General features: G+C 37.9%; 1 protein-coding gene and 1 long non-coding RNA gene across 2 annotated transcripts in view; one reads left to right on the top strand and one right to left on the bottom strand.

Moving 5' to 3' along the window:
- Window positions 1-22,272, top strand: part of LOC102390748 (triadin) — a 215,567-nt gene that overhangs the window by 137,903 nt on the left and 55,392 nt on the right. The window contains exon 8 of the mRNA XM_045161974.1: window positions 2,514-2,693. Coding sequence (XP_045017909.1) covers window positions 2,514-2,693 — 180 coding nt within the window. The remainder of the gene's footprint in view (window positions 1-2,513; window positions 2,694-22,272) is intronic.
- The window catches only part of LOC102390520, a 59,375-nt gene continuing 48,895 nt past the window's right edge, over window positions 11,793-22,272 (bottom strand). The window contains exons 5-9 of the long non-coding RNA XR_003112059.3: window positions 21,603-21,722; window positions 20,046-20,179; window positions 19,573-19,726; window positions 18,820-18,870; window positions 11,793-11,927 (exon numbers count right to left, since the gene is read on the bottom strand). This is a non-coding gene — a long non-coding RNA (uncharacterized LOC102390520). The remainder of the gene's footprint in view (window positions 11,928-18,819; window positions 18,871-19,572; window positions 19,727-20,045; window positions 20,180-21,602; window positions 21,723-22,272) is intronic.

Genomic DNA, 22,272 nt, shown 5'->3' with positions numbered 1-22,272 from the left:
TCATTTATAACATTTATTCTTCATTTTCTCTGAAAGAAGTACTGTGCTAGACCTTATGTTGCTACAAAATGAATAGTATATATATATAATTCCTATTCTCAAATTTCTCTCAGTCTGGTAGGGAAGACAGATATGTGAAAGCCATCTGTAATACAAGATAAATCGTAGGGTATAGCATGTGTGTTTAAATAAAAGTTGAGACAAATCTAAGCTCTGGTGAATAAATGATTAGTTCCAAGGGCAGAGTCATTTGTTGCATATGAATTGAGCACAAAGGGATTTATATATGTGTAAGATATGGAACATACATATGATATAGCCTGGCAATATTTGACATGTAGAGAATACATGAGATAATTTTTAAAAAACAAAGTAGTCTGTTGGAGAAAGGAATTTTTGGAAAAATGCTATGAGAGGAGAGATAATAAAGCTAGATATCAAAGGGTTTTTTGGTTTTGTTTTTTGAAGCTAGATATCACAGGGTTTTTTGGTTTTGTTTCCTTTTTTTTCTTAAATTGGGTGTCACAGGCTTTTACTTGACATTCCTCAGATAGGAATCTGTTGATCTTCAGAGCTCTGGCAACTGGCTTTGAACCCAGGCCATGATAGGCTCTCTGGAAGTGTTTGTTAGATCATATGTGAATTCTATGACTTAGAGGTGTTGTTGGCCCTCTCAAAGGAACTTCTTCTCCAGGCAGAAACTGATAAATATTTTGGTGTGGGGTCCTGAAACAATGTTGACTGAAAGTTGTCTGGACAGAGGTGTTGGTTTCAGTCATAGCAATGTATGTGTCTGCTGTAGGAAGCAGTAGAAAGCAGTAAAGGAGACTTGGAGGTTTAAAGGGAATAGAAGAAAATCCCCAGTTGATTGAAGTCACAAAAGCCACAAAGATGTTGGAAGTTTGTGGAGTAATTAGGTGATTCTTTTATGAGAGTTTTATGGTCAGTAGCTTTGGGAAACAGTGGATAGCATGATCTACCTCCTTGAAGACTCTTAATACACGTTAGCTTTGAGAAATTCCATAGAAAAGAAATGAGTTTAGCTTAATGTTTCCCAATTTATTTGATCATGGAAATATCCCTCTACCCCAACACAACATCAATATCTCCCTGCAAAGTTCTGAGGAAACCTTGGGAGGTGGTAGCCCATTCAATTAAATGTAGAACTGCAGGTTATTTTGGTTTCATGAGCATTATCATGTTTATCCTTCTCCTTGCAGGACTTCATAATATTATCTTGTCTTAGTCTCAAATTAGTCTTTACTGCACAAAGTCAAGAAACTTGATTATAATATTTTCATCAAATTCTGCAACATGAATGACAATAAAGTCTACCTATTACATAGGCAAATGACAGAGTCCAGCACTATAGTAGACTTACTATGAAGTCAAGGATTACGTGTGGTCCCGTAGAGTAAATGTCCTATATGCAGCATCTATTATAAACATTTTACACAAATGTACTATACTATTGTTGCTTTAAAAAAAATTGAAACATTCACAGACTCATTTGTTCACAGTCCCAGTCCTCTTCCTCCAAATACATGTACTAATATAAAATTAAGAATATGAACATATAGAATATAAATAAAAATTCATATATATTCTAATTTATAGCCCTTTCTGTTTACTAGGAGAACCTGCCTGCCAATTCAGGAGACATAAGACATGTAGGTTTGATTACTGGGTTGGGATGATCCCTGGAGGAGGAAATGGCAACCCACTCCAGTATTCTTGCCTGGAGAATCCCATGGACAAAGGAGCCTGGTGGGCTACAGTCCTTAGCATTGCACAGAGTTGGACACAACTGAAGCGACTTAACACACACACAAAGGCTTTAAAAGACAATTGAATTATTATTTTTGACACAGGAGCCCACATCTTAATTTCTACTCTCTTTCCATTACTTTAAAGTCAAACCATTAAAGACTGAATGTCTCTTGAGTTATCTTTTAATGGGTTTTATTCTTTTGTTTCTAATATTCATTACCAGTACAAATCATTTTACATTTACATTCACAGTAGTTATCTTTAAAAACTATTGTGTTGAAAATTTAGTTTCTTGAATAACTTTGAAGATATTTCATTTGTATAACAAAATGATCATATCCATTTAAAAGGTCTCTTTCATTGGGCTTTTTGGTACAGACATGGGTTTTCACTGAGCATGTCTATATATAACTGCCCTGCAGAATCCAAATGCCTCCCTTTTGATATACTTAGTTCCTGACTACCTAAAAAATAATGTTTTTGTGTACAAATTAAGAAAACGCCCAACTTTCAAGTTAACATTTTTTCAGTACTCTAACATGCCACTTCATAAGCTGTATAAAAGTCAAATAATAGTCACAATTTATGTCAGTAACACAGTTTTTTAATTTGTTTTTCTTTTCTCTTTCTTTTAAAATTGTTCTTAATAACTAATGAAAGATAAAATGCTGCCTTGGTTTAAAAATATGTTTATATATATATTTTTTACTTATATAATTAAACTTTTATTTAACTCCATACAGAAGAGAAGAAAGCTAAGACTAGAGAAAAGATTGAAGAAAAGATTAAAAAGGAAGTGAAAGGTGTGAAACAGGAGAAGGTGAAGCAAACAACTACTAAAGTAAAAGAAGTACAGAAAACCTCACCCAAACCTAAAAAGGACGAGAAAGATGCTGCAGCCATGTCCAAGCATGAACAGAAAGGTAAACATTCAGAGGAGGCGGCCAGAGGTTCTAAGAGAGTGTGGGGCAAGAAACAGATGCAGTGAAATTAAAACCTGAAAAAGATGAAGATCAGACTTAAGAAGGGAGTAAAAGATGTGTATAAGTGAATATACCTGAAAGGAAATACAATAATTGGGGAATTAAATTTTATTTATAGAAACACTAAACTGTGTTCACATATTTAAAGATGCGTGTTGAAGCATTTTTAAAAGAGAATTTGAGTTAGTATCTGAATTTATTTAAAGGACACATACTCTTTGTCCTTTGTGTACTCTTTGAAGAACAACCATCCAGGAAAATGACAGCAATTTTATTAAAAGGTATATCTTCAAATCATATAGAATAAGTATCGTATCCATACATTCCTGTAGCTCTGCAAGAGCACATAATTCAGAAGATACATTGAATTATTAAATCCATTTTGTACAATGACTAAATTTATGACCTTAGAAAACTTTGTATCTTACATATAGTGCTGCTTTTCAGTAAGATTGATGTCACACTTACATCCATACTTCACAGAAATAGAGCAATTAAATGAAGGTAGAATGTAAACTTGACATTCTTTAAAGAAAGGTGTTTGTAAACATAAAAGGGTGGAGTTTTAAGAGGTTCGCTGAGGACCTTATTGTCAAACATCTCCAGCCCTTGTTGAATCTTTCCTTGCCTAAATCCACTCCTGGTTGCAAGTTGGTACACAGTCTTGAGCTTCCCCACACAGATTGTGGTATCTTCTCTGTGCAGACTATTCCTATCAATGTTTTTTAAACATTAAAATGTTTTCCTTATTCTGATAGCTTTAATAATTTTAGTTGAGGGCTAAAGTTATAAGATTTGCATTTAAAAAGTTAAAAATGTCGTTACTGAGTAAGCTATTTGGACAATGAAACTGAAAATAAGTTTTCCTACTATAAGGTACAAGATATGGAATTTGAGAACCATACATAAAGGTGAAATTATATGGTATTTGTCTTTGTAATCTACTCTCATATTTTATCTCTGAATCACTTTTTTCCCTGAATGCAAAAGTAATATTTGGAAATGTTTGTTTATATGAAGGAAAAGGTATATTTTTTGAAAATATATTTTGAAAAGGAAAAAAGAAAGAAAAAGTGTTTTGTTTTGTTTTTTTAGTAAATAACCAATTTTTGTATTTAAGTAATTTTGTTTCAAAGTAATATTTAAAGAGGCTTCCCTAATAGCTCAGTTGATAAAGAATCTGCCTGCAATGCAGGTGACCCCAGTCCAATTCCTGGTTCAGGAAGATTCACTGGAGAAGGGATAGGCTACCCACTCCAGTATTCTTGGGCTTCCCTTGTGGCTCACCTGGTAAAGGATCCACCTACAATGCAGGAGACATGAGTGAAATTAAATCGTTGAAGCCCAAAGCCTTTCTTCAATTTTAAAGATGATTATATTGCCTTGAATCAATTAAAAAATTAATTATCATCTCTAGCAAAGCTGTATGTTTTTTACGCAATATTTTGGGTAGAAAAATATAGCAAATAAAGAAAAAATATTTTGAATGGACTATTTTATTGTGATAGACAGGAAAATTAATCTTCTGATTCACTAATATACTTATTTAAAATTATTATAAAAATCCTAAAATACTTTGCATTGTAGATTGTCTTTTCAAAAAGAAAATAATCACAAAAACAAAAGAATCACATGAAACTGATTAAATGTACCAAGCATATTTTTATTTTTTGCCCATAAATACAGCATGTAAAAATTCATTCCATTTATATATGGGAGTACCAAAATACTCATCTAGCAACTAAGAATACGAATACACTTTTCAATGTTCATTTTTAGTATCTTACTTATTTAGGGTACATATTCTATTGATGGGGACTCATCACTAAAATATTTCCAAATGATATCTATTTTCTGGGTCACATATATTGTATTTTATTCCTACAGTAACCAGAATTATTGAAGATAGCATTATATTACCTTTCCATTTTCAATCTACTAATTTCATTTTCACATAAAAGAACTATTTATCTATTAAAAGGATGTTCAACTATCACTTAAGACTTAGAAATAAAAGCACAAATGTGATTTTATCAGCTAAACAAATGCCTTTGCTAAACTCAGGCTCTCTATTGAGAAGAGCTGCCATCTCAATTAGATAAATGTATTATTAGGTAAATAATGGAAATTTTACCTGTAAAGGCTTATCAGATATATAAATATATCATTTAAGAAATTAAGTTATGATTTAAGAGCATTTGTTTTTAAAATAATTGCATTATAGTTTTAACTCAACCATGATAAGACATAGTGTTTTCTAAATTATCTGCTTGTGAGGTGGCTTTGATTTTGAGACTTGTATTGATTTTGATTCAGTAAAATAGTTATTTCTCATTTAGGCAAAGGATTGGTTATTTGCTTAGCTTGAGTTAGACCTAATGAATTTGATTCATTTCTTGCATATAGATCTCTAATAGTGCTTTTTAAATAAATAGGTTCTCTAGGTCTTTTATTCACTAGACACAAATTTTTATGTGTAGCAAATTATTTAATTATATAGTATACATGCATATATATTCATACATGGTTCTAAAGCATCAGGAATAAGATTTTTATATATATATATATGTACATGCCTATTCTAAACTTAAAACACACTCTTGCTGCTGAGTCACGTCAGTCGTGTCCGACTCTGTGCGACCCCATAGATGGCAGCCCACCAGGCTCCCCCATCCCTGGGATTCTCCAGGCAAGAACACTGGAGTGGGTTGCCATTTCCTTCTCCAATGCATGAAAATGAAAAGTGAAAGTGAAGTCGCTCAGTCGTGTCCGACCCTCAGCAACCCCATGGACTGCAGCCTTCCAGGCTCATCCATCCATGGGATTTTCCAGGCAAGAGTGCTGGAGTGGGGTGCCATTGCCTTCTCCGAAACACACTCTTATGCACTACATAATCTGTTTTTTATGGACCAATCTGTTTTAAAAAGTAGGATAAGAAGGGTCAGCGTGATCAAGCATTGCTCTCTGATTTTCTCATAGGCTATGGCAAATTTGTGGGGTAGGAAAAATCAAACCTCCCCACTGCTATGCTCTCTCTCTCTTTTCTTCCTTCTTCTTACTTTTTTAAACAACTATTCACGGCAGGCAGAGAAATTGTAGCTAATGTGAATCTGCCGTAGAGCACCAGACCACATATGCCCCACTCTCATTAGAGGTTTTCTAAAATTTCTTTTCTGTTAACATTCTGCACCCTGAATGCATTTTCTCTCAGCTGCTACTCCACAGGGAACAACCAACAAGGCAGCCGCTGAATGACATCTATCACTGCTCCCTGAGGATCGGGAAGGGGAGAGATGGCAGCATGTGGTATTCCTAGAAAGATGTTCATTTGGAGAAAAAAAAAAAACTAAGAAGGGATGAGGAGATACAAAATTACCTTATGTGAATGACTGTCACATAACAATGAAAGAATGGTAGAACAGTTCAGATTTTCTTTAGGAAAAAAAATGACCTGTTTTAACATTTGAGTTGGATTTAAAGAAGCATTTCTATAAAATGAAGTTTCCAAATTCAGGATGGCCTGGATTCACTTTATCCTCAGACAGGTGAAGCAAACACACTGGGGGCTGCCCGACATATACCTGTCTAGAATTCTTACACGCTGTTAAGGTCAGCACGCAGGACAGGTGGAAGGGAGCATCTTAATTTAAAATATTTAAAATGTCTTAACTTTGGGAATTCCCTGGTGGTCCAGTGACTAGGACTTCATGCTTCCATTGTAGGGGGCACAGGTTCTTTCCCTAGTGGGGGCACTAAAACCCTGCATGCCACAAAGTGTGGCCAAAAAAAATTCTTAACTTTAAATATTGTAAAAATACTTTCATCTTCTTATTGATATGCTGGTGCCATTAAAATGCAACATCACAGCATCAGTTAAATATAATAGAAACCTCCTACATGGTATAACCAAAATAATTTTCTAGATTAAAAAAAATTAACCTTCTTGAATTCATAAGAGATTTTCTTTTTCAAATTGGAAGCATGTAGGACTACTGGTGCATTAATTAAATAAATGGCTTTTGGATCCAGAAAATAGTGGCATAAGAAATACAAACATTTTACTTAGGTAATAATATGACATATAGCTTCATTACACTGTCAGCATTCAGTTAAAGAAGACTCTCTGAAGCATGAAGATTTTAGTTAATTCAATAAACTAGTCCACCTGTTATGTATACAAAACAGCCTATCACAGCTTGGGGCCAAGCACCATATTTCATTTGGGGGGTGTCCAAACCCTTCAAATTGCAAGAATTCCCTGCATTCTAAACTTCCAAGATACATACTTTCTCCATTGTTGTCGCTGAGGGCTTTAGAGACACTAGAAATGATTGTCAAAAAAGACATTTTGAATGATTTTAGTTATTCCAAAAGTGTGGTCTAATCTGATTCCTGTGGGAAGTTGGTTAAAAATGCATATTCCTAGGGTCCAGACCCCATCGAATTGTAGGGTTTTTGTTTTTTGGGTTTTTTTTTCCCTTGGCCTGACTGTGCCAAGAAATCTGCATTTTAACAAAGTCCTCATCTTTTTGTACTTAAATTGCCCTTTGAGAACCACTTCTTGAGATGTAGAAAGGACAATCTAAAATGATCAGTCACATTAACTACTGAAAGAGGAAAGCCTGCCAATTTTAGGAACTCCTCACTTCCCAACCTCAAGCTTGCAATTTAAGGGAAATGCACTTTTCATCTTAGAGTCAAATGGCTCACTCTACAATTTCACTAAGGAAAAGGGTTATACCCAGAAAAGGGGAAATTCCCTCTACCTTAATCTTCTCTGCTTTATCATAGGATTACCTGGTCCTGGGATGAGAATCCCCTGTTATTACTGTCAGTACATCCAAGAACAAATAGATTCTTGGACTGATCTGAGAGCTAGCTCCCTCCCACTACCCACCTCACTGGTGATTGTTGATTGATTTCAGCAATCAAAATCCATGCAAATTTTTGAAACTTTATGAGTTTTGGCCTACTCATTTAGGTACTAATGAAAAGAATTATATTTTTGCATCTTCTGCAGTAGGTGCATTTATTTTTTTTCAAATACCTAGTGGAGTCTCATAATAAAATGGACTACTCTAAAAATACTGTAAAACTCTAAAAACAATGAGTTTTACAAAAATCCTTTTGTGGGGTATTTATATAGTAATGTTTCATTATTTCATAGGTTTGATATATCAATATGTAATTTAAAGCACCTAAGGGTATGTCATGTTGTATAAATTTAATAAACTCTCTTGATACTAAAGCTGCCTTTGGATTTATTGAATTAATAAGACACCTATTTAAAAACATTAAAATGTAAATCATTTTGAACAAGATTCATTTAATAATCTGCAAGCTTTAAAGAAGATACAGTAAGCTTAGGCAGTGATTCATCAACTGAAATTTGGATTGGAATGACTTCAAGCAGAATCTAAAGTTATGTGAAAATTTAAAGTTCAGTGCAATGTCTTTAATTTAGAAGGAAACAAAAAAGAACTTCTGAAATTCTTTTTGACAAAGTCTGCCCTAAAAGCTCAAATCTGTGATTTTCTTGACTTTTCCCAGGGCTGATAAACTAATCAAGATTATAAGATGATCCTCTGATAAAGATTACCCAGTCAGTTACCTTAAGAATGGTTCTGTTTGGTGCTGTTAAGGTTGTTCTCCTGAATTTACTCTTCTAATTGAAAAAAATCTCTATGTAGAAGACCTGACAGATTGCAAAGGTGTTAACCCTCATGCTTCCTTTTCAAGAAACATTCTGCAGCTTCATTTAGACAATCAGGTGAAGGGTTGGGAGTGAGTATTTGATAAAACATTCCAAGTTTCTTGTGAAACTTCTGTTTCATTATTTGGAAGTATATATGTAAACATTGGGAAAAGTTGCTTAAATATGATGACTCATAATAAATTTGATGAAAAAGGTTTTGATCTTTAAAAACAACCACTATATATATCACTATGAACTAGTCTGTTTCAATTTTTAAGGGTATTCTTTTTGTATGTAATAAATGAAAACATGTTTATTATTATTTCTTTGTGTTCATATGTGTGCAAATTATTCCTTCACCTAAAATATTGTAGTAACTAAAATAGAATTATGCTACTTTGTTTTGTTAAGGCATTTCTCCCTAGAAAAAAAGAAAGGTATTGATGACATTTTTTTCATTGTTTTTTTTTCTTTCTACTTTTGTCAGATCAGTATGCATTCTGTCGATATATGATTGACATATTTGTCCATGGGGACTTAAAACCAGGTATTCCAAATAATCCTTGTTATTTGTCTGTTTTAACAGTCTTTGCTTTCAAGATTGTTTGTTTTATATGTATTAAACTGTTATTTTAATTTTTTTAAAAAAATTGCATAATGCATGTGTAGATTTAGAGTAAATCGATAAAAACCAGAAGTAATAACTGGCATTAGGGCCTTTATTTTTACTTGCTATGACTGCATGGGCTATTGCAAATGAAGTCTATTGAAAGCAAAAAAAGTGCTAATATCTTTATGTACAAAAAAATGCTAATATCTCCAATAATATCTTCAAGTGAAGGGTTGAATCATCTTAGTCTCAGTAAACTTAGAATAAAAGACCTGTGACAATGAAAGCATTCTTTTTTTTAGACTTGAACAGAATAAATATTAAAATCCATCATATTTCAAATATTGAATCTTTTTTTCAAAACTTTTTGATTTTCTCACTTGCAAATGACCTTAGTTAACCACTTCAGAGAACTACTATTGATGGAGACAGTCAACCTTGGAGTTAATAGTCAGCAATGGGGAAGTCTTTTTACCTAAAGGAATGTATCTATCATCTCTCCTGTCTTTAAATGTTGCCCAGAGTATACAGAGGAATTCTTTGTTGCTGTTGGTTAGTCACTATGTTGTGTCTGACTCTTTTATGACCTTGTAGACTATAGCCTGCCAGGCTCCTCGGTCCATAGAATTTTCCAGATACGAATACTGGAGTGGGTTACCATTTCTTTATCCAAGGCATCTTCCTGACCCACGGATCGAGCCCACATCTGCTACACTGCAGACGGATTCTTCATCACTGAGCCACGAGGGAAACCCCATAGTATATCCTACAATGGTATTAAAGTACTAGTCGCTCAGTCCTCTCACACTCTTTGCTATCCCAAGGACTATAGGCCACCAGGCTCCTCTGTGCATGGGATTCTCCAGGCAAGAATACTGGAGTAGGTAGCTATTCTCTTCTCCAGGGGATCTTCCCAACCCAGGAATTGAACCCCCAGCTCCTGCACTGGCAGGTGGATTCTTTACCACTGAGCCACCTGGGAAGCCCCAAGGGATTCTTTACTAACATCTTAATTAAGAATTAGTGACTTAATTGCTTGTACTCTGTCTTTTCAGATTTAAAAACTGACAGTACTATGTTCATGTTTGGGGAAACATTTCTAGGAAGATGGCATTGTTAAGGAAGGAACTAATTTACATTAGAATAATTAAGGCTGATTGTTTAAAGCAAACTGCATTTTGTTTTCTTCACTATTTTTATAGAAATCTTTCTAAAATGTACAATTATAATTCATGCATATAAGGACAAACAGGCATGTTATACCTAAAAAATATATATATGAAACATCTAGGTCCTTGAAAATTAGAAGATCATGAGAACTTAAGCTCTCAGGAATATAGTTAATTTTAGTACCTTATTCAAGTTAATGTCCTTCTTCACTTCCTTTTTTATTTTCGTATCCTTTTTTCACTTTCTTATTGGGTTAGAAACTGAAATGAAAAAAATACTGAAAAATACAATTACTTATTTTGTAAAAATGAGTAGTGTTAACATATGTGATAGTATCATAATAAAATTAGAAACATTGAGGAAAGTAGTTTAACATAGTGAAAAGAGAGAGCTTTGGACACAAGTAGAGATATCATTCTTGACTCCATTCCTTTTTATCATTGGACCTTCAGCAAATTGTTGAACTTCATTTGATCTTCAAGGCTCATATATTTAAAATTAGGATTACGTAACAAACTTACAAAGTTGTTGGTAGAACATCTAATAGATGCACAACAAAGTACTTTTTTCTATAATACATTTATTTCACCCCAGCCTGTCTGGGCAAGCATTCCACAAAAAGGGAACATATCAACATTGACAAGTCTCTGTCTCTAAACCATTAACTCAATCTTTAAGCAGTAGACTGTTGCCCATTTTATTCAGCTGTGATAGTTTAAGAAACTTTACTATACTTTGCTTTTTTAAGAGACTGAATCTTGAAGATATCAGTTAACTATTTACTTACACACAAAATGAATCTACACTGTTGACGAGTATGAGTTTTTAAGTACCATCATCTGAAGAAAATGTGTTCTTTATTCCATTGAAATTATTTGTAGGAGCTACTAATTGATTATAAAACACAATTTCTAAGAAAATCACAAGAAGCAGATAACTGTGGGGTATCCAGTCAGTGAGAGATGTTAACAGTTTTGTAATCACAATGCCATTTGTGTCTCTCTGAAAATTCAACAATGTGTTAAGATCAGAAGGAGCAGTAAAACCATCTCTTCTTGAGTTAAGGAGAATTTTGTTGTTGTTGGGGAGGAAGGAAACTTTCCTTTACTGTCCTAGGCTCTTCTAGCTGCTATAACAATTGAATTGACATGAGAGAGATCAAAAGGAGAAAATCAAATTTAATTTCATAAACATAGGAAGCCTACAATGAAGTATATATTGCTATCCTGAACTAAGAAATGAAATAGGCACCCAAGGCTCTGAAGGACAGGAGAGTAACTCACAAGACAATATTAAAAAGAGTAGATATTAGGCAGTTCAATGTTTGCCCTGACATACAGATGGGGCCACCTAGATAAAATTTTGGTAATAAGTTTTCTTTTTCCTGTGAAAACCCTCCAGTTTAATTCCTTGTAGATAGTTACGGGAGGGGAAGTAGTTTCTCTTGAGGTTGTAGGATCTCTGTTGTCCTTGCTCAAAATAATCCACAAGTCAAAGTGGCAATCTTGAAGAGGTCTGTACTGAATCCCCAGGGTTCCCTTCTTTGGAACTTCCCCAGGAAGTTTCCCAGTTCAGAATTTGAGTTGGTAGATTGCTGTATCTCTCTGAACCAGTCTCAGTATTGAAAATAGGTCATCTCGGTTAAAGTTGTATCCCGTTCCATGAGGCACTGATAACAGGTGGGCTCCCAAAGTTAGGCCTATAGTGCAAGCAGTCAGGTTTTTAATAAGAGACATTTATATGGAAACTAAAGAAAAGTAATGGTTAGTAATTGGAGTAGACTGTACTCAGTTTCTGAACTCCAACTCCAGTTGAGAAAGTTTCTAGATGTCCAACTTGAAGCATTTTAAGAGGGAGCAGGGACAGGCAGTGACAATCTGATGGATTTTTCAGGTTTGCAGTTTGAATATATCTAGTGATCTTTCTGATTGGCCCTAGCAACAGGCAGGAAGATTATCTGTATATGAGCTGTTATGGTGATTTCTCTGAAGTTTATATCAAGTTGTCCAACTTTAGTGTGCATGTCTTTGGAAAATGGGCAGTTTTTGTTCTCAATGATTTCAAGTCAAAAGAGTGGAAGAAAAGTTGGAAAACTTAATTTGGAGAACTGTTGCCAAATATTGGTGAAAACTGGAAGAATTCAGGAGTCAAGTTTATAGGTAGAAAACAAAACCTCAAAAGACAATGGACAGTAGTAGAATCTAATACCCACAAAAGTATATTACTGAAACATAATTTTTCTCTGTAAAAATCATTCTCATATCTATCAAATATTGCCAAATTAAGACTACTCTCTTTGCAAAGTAAGTCATTTCAATAAATTTGGCCCAATTATGTATATAAGTACAGTAAGAACAGTGATTGATCATATAGATCAATCATCATCTTACATTGTTTTTCTGACAAATTTAGTATAATAGTATAACAAATGTATAATATGATACTTAATGCTGATAACTCTAAAGACATGTATGTATTAATTAAATTACAAACTTAAACTTTTATTTACCAAAAATTATAGTACCTGCTGTGAACCTGAAAAACATTTGAGTTAGTTTCTTCTGTATCTTTAAAAACATACTTAATTTGTATAGTGTTTGTTTTAATTTTTATTTTTAATTAGAAAGCAATTGCTTTACAATGTTGTGCTGGTTTTTGCTATGCTTGTTTGTGTTTAAGCCAGTTAAATTGAACTCTTTTATAATTAAGTTTAGTAAATACTATTCAGAAGTAGAAAAATACCATGTCTGTAATGTACATACATATAGATGGAAATGAAAAAGAGACCTTATGATTTTCATTAAAACATTTTTTGAACAATAATTTTGGACAAGGGTGCTTATATAGCAATTCATATTTTAAAAGCCCGTTCTATTTTTTAAACAATTGAGTATTAAGATTTGGAGATGGTCTAGATACAAGTTCCTACAGAGATTACAAGACTTTTGCAGGGGAGCTAAGGAGATCTATGAATAGAAATGGGTGGAATGTGAATTTCCTCTAGGACTGAATTTCCAATTTTGCAAAGATTTGTAAGATCAAAGGCTGATCAACCGTCGAACTACATCATCCTCAATTTGCTTCTTTATGTCAGGGAGACTTCTAACTTTGTTTTAAATAAAAATATTTATATGTTCTTCTCAGGCAGTTTTGTTGGCATGTTCAATTAATATTGCTTGAAGGGCAGATTTATGCGCTTTCTGTTTTACAAAACAAGTTAAAGGAAACATTCCCCAGTGAGATACAATGTCCATCCCCATTATACAGTCAGGAGAAAGAGATACAATAATGATATATAAAGCCTGTTCAGATTTATCAGTTCTCTTATAAATTTTTATCTTAATTCCATTAACTCTTATGTTACTAATTATAGCCTCCATTAGGATTTCATGAATAAATTTTAGTTCTACAGTACTGAGTAGGGGAAGTTGTCCCAGCCAGACATAATATCTATTCCCATAAAACATCCAGGTAACGTTGCCATTACTTCTTTACATAAAGCTTGTTTAAACATTCATATTTTTATAATCTTATCAACTCTTACATTTCTGTATCCTTTCAATCTAATTATAGCCCAAGTCAGAGGCTCTACCAGTGGGTATTGGTACCAGTTCATGGGGTTCCCATATCAAGGGTTTCCTGGAAACTTCTATTTTCTATCCCCAGACCATTTGAGTCATCTTTCTGCAGAAGGCTTTGGGCCCCCAGTGAGGGGTTAAGCCAAGGAATCCTGGTTCCTTTGTCAATCTTTAATTTGATTAACTGGCTGGTTGCCCCTAGTGATTGTTGATCAGATTTCTCACAGTAATCTCTGCCTTTCAGCTTTTTAAATTTCTCCAAACTGGGATAAACAGATGAACCTGTCTGGATTTCTTTAACGTTGCTGGATGAAAAGGGGGACATTCAAGCCCACCCAGCCTTTGGTAGCTATATGAAAACCTTTATGGTAAACATATCAATGTCTGTTTTATTCATCCTGATGCTGGATGGCCTTATTAAAGGTTCAGGATATTGTTCTACCTGTCCAAAAATAATTTTGGACAAGGAATGCAAAGGAAAACACACACACACAGAGAGGCATAAAGAGAAACAAGAAAACTGTTTATTAAGAAGCTAAAATATGCACTCAGAAAAGGATGTGGGTGTGCTTGCAAATGAGGAGTGCCCCTCAGGTTTTCTGATTACCCTTTTTATTTCATCTTAACCTTTGAATAGTCATGAGTTTTTTCTATTAGATGCAGAATATTCAGTGATGGGGCTTCCCTGGTGGCTCAGATGGTAAGGAATCCGCCTGCAATGTGGGAGACCTAGGTTCAATCCCCAGGTTGGGAAGATCCCCTGGAGGAGGGCATGGCAACCTACTCCAGTATTCTTGTCTGGAGAATCCCCATGGATAGAGGAGCCTGTCAGGCTATAGTCCACGGGGTCACAAAGCATCGGACATGACAGCGATTAAGCACAGCACACATTCATTGATAAGAAAGTGAAAGCCAGGTGATTATCTTATTTACTTATATCAGCTTTGGTTCTTGTGCACTGGACTCCTGAAGCCACCACACACCCATGCTGAGAGCTATTTTCCCTTAAGTTTTCCCTTACCAGTTAGGTACTACACTGGAATGTTGTATAGTGGTCATAGGAAGCCTGAGCATTTTTATTGAGCATGCTTGGCCATGCTTTGTGGGTTTTATGATCAGGGTTCCCTATTTAGATATCACAAGTTTAATCAAAGTCTAATTTATGTTTTGTTGCTGATGCCATTCCTCAGTGGCTTTGCCTTTTTGCCTAATGACTACACATGAGTGTTACTGGAAGGTTGGTTCTTGTTTCATTGCAGAAAGAATTCAAAGATGAGACAGGGAGGTCAAGAAAGCAAAGCGAGGATTTATCTAAGGGATATTATACTCTTAAAGAGAGAACAGACAGTATAAGTTGAGTAGCTGCGCTGTTCACGAGATGTGTGGTTTCCTGCCCTTTGGCCCATATACCCTATTCTCTGTTTGTATCTAGCTTTCTGCCTGCTCTAACATTCCACCTTCAAGGAGTCTGAGCCCTCAAAATCTTTTAATGAGCAAAGGGTCAATAGTCCATCTCCTGTAACTGCTTCAAGCTGAGTGTGGGCATTGTCTCTACCTTTGGGTGCAGATCTCCTTGGTATCTGTCAGAGATAGGGGTATTGGTGAAGTTTACAGTATTGGAGATGGAAAGTGGGGAACAGAAGGAGGCAGCAACCTTGTGCAGTGTATGTGGATAGTTCTCAGCTTCGGGTAGGATAGGTTGAAATTCCTGCATCATCATTTGAAATTGGAATTTTCTGAAGCCATGGGGTTTCTGAAGCACCTCAGGTTTCAATACAGCAGCTATTAATAGGGAGAAATGGGACTATATTTGAGTATAGTTATTAGTTATATTAAACATTTTATTGTTGTTCAGTCACTAAGCCACGTCCAACTCTTTGTGATCCCATGGACAACAGCATGCCAGACTCATCTGTCCTCCACTATTTCTCAGAGTTTGCTCCAATTCATGTCCATTGAGTTGATGATACTATCTAACCATCTCATCTTCTGCCACCTATTCTCCTTTTGCTTTCAGTCTTTCCCAGCATCAGGGTCTTTTCCAGTGAGTTGACTGTTTGCATCATGCGGCCAAAGTATTGGATTCCGATTCCATTGGAGCTTCAGCTTCAGCATCAGTCCTTCCAATGAATATTAAGTGTTGATTTCCTTTAGGATTAACTGGTTTGATCTCTTTCCTGTCCAAGGGACTCTCAAGAGTCTTCTCCAGGACCACAATTTAAAAGCATTTATTCTTTAGTTCTCACCCTTCTTTATAATCCAACTCTCACATACATACATGACTACTGGAAAAACAATGGCTTTGACTATACAGACCTTTGTCTGCAAAGTGACATGTCTGCTTTTTAATACAGTGTAGGTTTGTCATAGCTTTCCTTCCAAGGAGCAAGCATCTTTTAATTTCATGACTGAAGTCACTATCCTCAGTGATCTTGGAGCCCAAGAAAATAAAATCTGTCACTGCTTCCACTTTTCCCCTTCTATTTGCCATGAAGTGATGGGACCAAATGCCATGATCTTAGGTTTTCTGAATGTTGAGTTTTAAGCCAGCTTCTTCACTCTCCTCTTTCACCTTCATCAGGAGGCTCTTTAGTTCCTCTTCATTTTCTGCCATTAGAATGGTATCATCTGTATATCTGAGATGTTATTTCTCAAATAAAATCTATCATTTCTCCCAGCAATCTTGATTCCAGCTTGTGATTCATCCAGTCTGGCATTTCACATGATGTATTCTGGATATAAGTTAAATAAGCACACAGACAATATACAGCCATGTCATACTCCTTTCCCAGTTGGGACCAGTCAGTTTTTCCACGTCCAATTCTAACTGTTGCTTCTTTACCTGCATATAGGTTTCTCAGGAGATAGGTAAACTGGTCTGGTATGTGCATCTCTTTAAGAATTTCCCACAGTATGTTGTTATCCCCGCAGTCAAAGGCTTTAGCATAGTCAATGAAGCAGAAGTAGATGTTTTTCTGTAATTCCCTTGCTTTCTCAAAACTGAAACTCACAACAGAAGCATAATAATAGTTAGAATAGTCTAGAATATTATCTAATCTCTATTCTGGCCTTGTCTTGTTATTATGCTTTTATTGTGAGTTTCAGTTTTCTTTATTTCAGTGACTAGATTCTTCCATCAGATAGTGATATTCCCCACATATTGGATATGAGCACTCTGGTTGGTGTCTGTCACTTACCTGTGATTAATGAAAATTAGGGTGGTAAATGAGAACCCAGCATACATTTCTGTTAATTCCATCAGGTTCCTCAAGGAGGCAGGGACTCCTGAAAGACTTAGGTCCTCTGGGGAGGTGTGGTTGTGGGCACAGATCCAACAGTCAAATGACTCAGTACCTTTAGCAATGGCATTCATAGTGTCAGATGGTGAATGTTTGTAAGCTGAGCTATGATGATGTGAACAACAAGAAGGACCCTTCAGATGGATGTGGACTCTGGTAATTCCCTGAGGCCCACCTGCTACTTCCTGGAGGGGACAAAGAAGCTCTGACTGCATGGGACTGCTGCTGCTAAGTCGCTTCAGTTGTGTCCGACTCTGTGTGACCCCATAGATGGCAGCCCACCAGGCTCCCCCGTCCCTGGGATTCTCCAGGCAAGAACACTGGAGTGGGTTGCCATTTCCTTCTCCAATGCATGAAAGTGAAAATTGAAAGGGAAGTCGCTCAGCCGTGTCCGACTCTAGGGACCCCATGGACTGTAGCCCACCAGGCTCCTCCATCCATGGGATTTTCCAGGCAGGAGTAATGGAGTGGGGTGCTATTGCCTTCTCTGCTGCATGGGACAGAAAGGTAAAAAGGTTTATTGGGTGGGAGAGGGGCTGAAGATAGCAAAAGAGTTGGGACTTGAGTCGTCGGTCTGGAGCTTGTGCTCCTCCAGGGGTGCCACTAAAGAAGGCATTTATGAAGCCTGAATAGGTCCCAACTGGCAAGGTTCCCTAACACAGGACTTGAATAGTACAGGTTCTCTCTATGGGCCATAAAAGCCTCAATGTAATGAACTTCTGTCTGGTTTCCCTGCCTTTTGCAAAAATATCTAACTGTAGGATACTGTTATAGTCGAGGCTTCCATTCTCTGGCCAGGTCTCATGGTTCTCAAGTTTATATCAGGGCAAGGCTGTGTTACAAACGAAAATGAGTGTTTTTCATTTTAAAAAGTCTATAGAAAACTTTTCCCAGTGACCCAGAATGCACCTGAAAGGTGAGTCCTTGGGGATGGAGGAGGTGTTTCCCATAGTTCGTTCAGGGCGAGAGTGCTCCTATAAGACAGGAGCACTAGCCTTAGCCTTAGGAGGTCCCATGGGGGTTCCCTTAGACAGGACTGTTTCCAGGCTTCCCCGTCCATCTAGTGAATCGACCCTAGCCAATATGGGGGTTAGCTATCCTCTCCCCCCAACCCATGGCAGTCCTGCTGGCCCCAGCATCCTGGGACCTGTGTCCTTCTTGGAATCTGTGGTACCCAGGATGTGCAACTTTCCTGAAGGCTCCTCTACAGATTCTAAGTTCAATGATGAATCCTTCTGTTTCAGGGTATGTTCCCCTGGAATGGACATCCTCATCATTCTAGGACCTATGTAGTCAGGGAGCCATCTTTTATCTAAAAGGGTGTTGAAAGTCTTACTTGCTCAGTCCTGTCTGACTCTTTGAGACCCGGTGGACTGTAACCCTCCAGGCTCCTCTCTCCATGGGATTTCCCAGGCAAGAATACTGCAGTGGGTTGCTATTTCCTTCTCCAGGGGATCTTCCCGACCAATAGCCTGCTCCTCCTGCGTCTCCTGCATTGACAGGTGGATTCTTTAGTGCCTGAGCCACAAGTTTCTGAAAATAGGCACTGGCCATTAAGGGAGGGGGTTTAAAGCTTTCTCTTTTCCCTTCCTTTTTGTGGGCAGTGCCATTGGACCTCAATTCCGCCCCCCACCCACCCAACCTCTTTCCAGCAAGCTATGTGAGGTGGCCCAGGACAGGGTAGGGCAGCACCAGGCACTATATTTGTACTTACAAGTGACAGAGGTCTCGAGGGCTGTGTGAGGACTCTCCCAGTCCATCAATCCTGAGGAGGCAAGTGCAGTGGGGGCATGGGTTACCACTGGGGCTTGTATCCCCTGGGCATGGCCATTTCCGCTACCCACCCCTGCCCAAGCCACCTTGCCCCAAAGGGCGGGGCGGGAGAGGAGGGTGTTGGTGGCAGGGAAGATCAGGCAGCTAGGGGGCGGGCGGACCACCGTGAGGCGCGCTGTGGCAGCAAATGATCACTGCCTAGCCGCAGCCCCTCCACGATGGGCCCCACAGCGCAGTGCGGAGCTCTGCACCTTGCCGATACCTAGGCCGCCTGTGGCCCGAGGCAGCTCAAGAAGGGAAGGCGGCAGAGCCTCTCTGCAGATTCTCTTACAGCGTAGGTAAGGCCTTGCTTTAGATTTCCACACAGTTGAACATAAGGCCAGTTAATCAAATGATGGATAAGGCAAACCCAGAGGGCAAGGCTCCTGTGGTTCCCGTCGCCAGATGCCAGTGAGACAGGCTGGAAACTTCCTGACGTGCCAGGTACAGTAAAAAATGCAAGATCTTAGCGTGAGGCTGCAAAATGCCTGGCAGGTTTCTTTTTCGCCATTCCCAGCTGAGTAAGGCGCAGCGGCAAGAATGGAGTGAGGTAGGGAGGCAGAGAGGATAGTCAGGCACGGGTGGACCAATAACAGCCCCTGTAAGGGCAGCCGCGGGGGAGAGGGCGGTTTTCTGGTTTTGTGTTTTGTTTTACCTGTGTGCCAGAAACTCCGTGGAAATCGCCTTGAGGTCGGTAGACAGACCTCTCTCTATTCACGACTGACACACCCTCTTGCGGGAGATTTCTCGTGGTCAGTGTCCTGTGGCTTTTATGGCTCAACGCAATACCACGCCTTGCTGCAGTAGGTCTGAAAATGCCACAGACAGTAAAGTAAGAAAGCAGAGAGAAAAACGGCGGAAATCAGGCAGCACCTCTGGAGGTCAAGGGAGGCGGAAGCTTAGCCAAATTCTTGTCCTGTTCTCACCAAAGGTGTTTTCACCAGAGGGTAAGCTTTCTCTCATCACAGAAAGAATTCAGAGATGACAGGGAAATCAAAAAAGCAAAGTGAGGATTTTTTTGATAGGATGCTGTCAAAGGGAGAGCAGACAGTTATAAGGTGAGCAGCTGCCCTGAGCTTTGCCTAGCTGGTTATGTGGAGGGTAGAAATGAAGGGGCGGAATATTCACCTCGGAGTGAGGATTTTGTGGTCTTATTCCCAGGTTTTCATTCTAGCTCCACCTTCCTGATGGAGGGAGGGACTTTTATCTTTATTTAGTCTTGGTCAGGAGTGTCTTGGCACCGGTGCATGATGGGAACGTGTCTGTAATGATAAATTTTGTAATGAGAGCATAATGAGCAAAAGGTTACATTGGATGCTAGAGATTCCTGCCCTTTCCCACCTTTGTTTGTCTGCCTCCAGGTCACTTATCACCCCCAAATGTAGTTTCCTGCCATGCTGGAGGTTCCTGCTTTTCTTTGTCTGCCCAAGGACCCCAGTTGATTACTGTTAAGTTTTATGACTTCTTGCCATTTGGTGCTTGGTGCCCCCCTTTCTCTGTTCTTATCCAGAAACTGCCTTCTCCAAAATGAGGAGGCTGTCCTTGGGTCCAGTCCTATCTCTCCTGCTTCAATCCCTTTTTTAATAACCATCTAAAGAGTCCACCTTGCAGGGATGAGTCCCGAGACTCTTTCTTTCTGAGTTCTCTTTGTTCCATCTCTTTCAATACTTGCTTTATTTACCTTACTTCTTAATAACCCTTTAAAAAATTTCACCTTGTTGGGAAGAGTCCCTTGACTCTCCCCGCAAGCCTCTTTTCATTATCTTGTTAATTAACCTAATGTTTTTATTAGCATCTGTGAGACCCATAAGGGAAATCTGAGACTGCTTCTTGAAACTTTTTTTTTATAATTAGGGGAGTTCTTAAGGCTAGCCATTATATTGCTTTGTATCCACTTTTTAATTTGGTCTTTCCATAGGTACCAATAAAACATGTTTGACAGCTCTCTAAAAACTTAACAATTTAGAAGTTTTTCCAATTCAGAGGACCCATAATTGGGAAATAGGATCATAATAGTGACTCAAACCAGTTAGACTTTCTGTGGCTTAACCATAGGTGCAAGAGGTGTCCCCAAAGTAGAATAAAAAGAGATGCAGCCCTCAAAAGACCCAAAAAAGTTCACTCCCCAAAATAGTCTAAGAAAGTAGAGACCTTTGTTGCAGAAGCAGTAAGGATGATGTAGTGCCTGTGCTAACAGAGCTACAGAGGTGCTGTGAAAAAGCTTTTCACAAGGTGTTATGAAAAAGGCTTCTTATAGACTGGGACCCTTATGATAAACTCCCCTGACAATGGGCATGCCTGGACAAAGAGATGCTAGTCAAAGCCATGGTTGACATCTGCACTTAGGACCAACTGGTTACAGCTGCTCTAAATCCCAGTCTGTTTGACTGACTGAGCAAGTGCAGATAGTTACATCAACCTTCTAGAGGGCAAATACCCAAGAGACTATTCTCACAGGTCATAAAGCCTAACAAACGCGCAGGACAGAATAGGACAAAAGAGACAGATAACAACAACAACAACACACAAAACACAGCGACCATCTCTGGGGAAAAAATGGATCAAAGGAACCAAGAGTACTCTGCCGGATTTTCCAGTCACTAAGTCTAATGAACCGGCTCTACAAATAATTTCTCTTGCTAATTAAAATTTTTATTAAGGAAAAAAAGACTAAAAAACACTTACCATTTGTCTGATGTCCTAGGATCCCTCAGCTGCAGCAGCCTTGGAGGGAGCAGAGTCCAGCCAGGAAAGTTTATCTCACTAACTAAGCCAGCTGTTTGGGAGGGAAAAAACTTTCCTCTTCTAGGTTGTAAAAATAACATTGACATGAGACAGATTAACACTGAAAAATCAAATTTAATTTCATATTTACAGGAATCACCCCCAGCTATACACATACACACACACACACACACACACACACACACACACATACACACACACACACACACACACACACACACAGGAATTGCCCCCAACTACACACACGGCTCAGAGAGCTCACATACCAAAGAGGTTCACAGACAGAAAGGTAAAATGAGTATATATATATTGTCACCCTGAGCTGTGGAATAGGGCAGGGGTCTTGGGGCTGTCAAGGACAAGAGGATTTCACAGGACAATACAAAAAAAAATCAGGTTTTAGGTACTTAGGTGATTATCCTGCCATACAGATGAGGACACTTAGATAAAAATTATCTCCTGTAATAACTCTTTTTCTGGGAAAAATCCCCAATTTAAATACTTGTATTTAGTTAAGGGAGAGGCACTAATTTCTCTTAGCCTGTAGGATCTTGATTGCCTTTAGCTCAAAATAATCCACATGCCAAAGTGGCATACCTTGAGAGATCTG

The sequence above is a fragment of the Bubalus bubalis genome, chromosome 10 (genome assembly GCF_019923935.1).
Source record: "Bubalus bubalis isolate 160015118507 breed Murrah chromosome 10, NDDB_SH_1, whole genome shotgun sequence".
Classification (NCBI taxonomy): Eukaryota; Metazoa; Chordata; class Mammalia; order Artiodactyla; family Bovidae; genus Bubalus; species Bubalus bubalis.
This window is presented reverse-complemented; position numbering and strand designations above follow the sequence as displayed.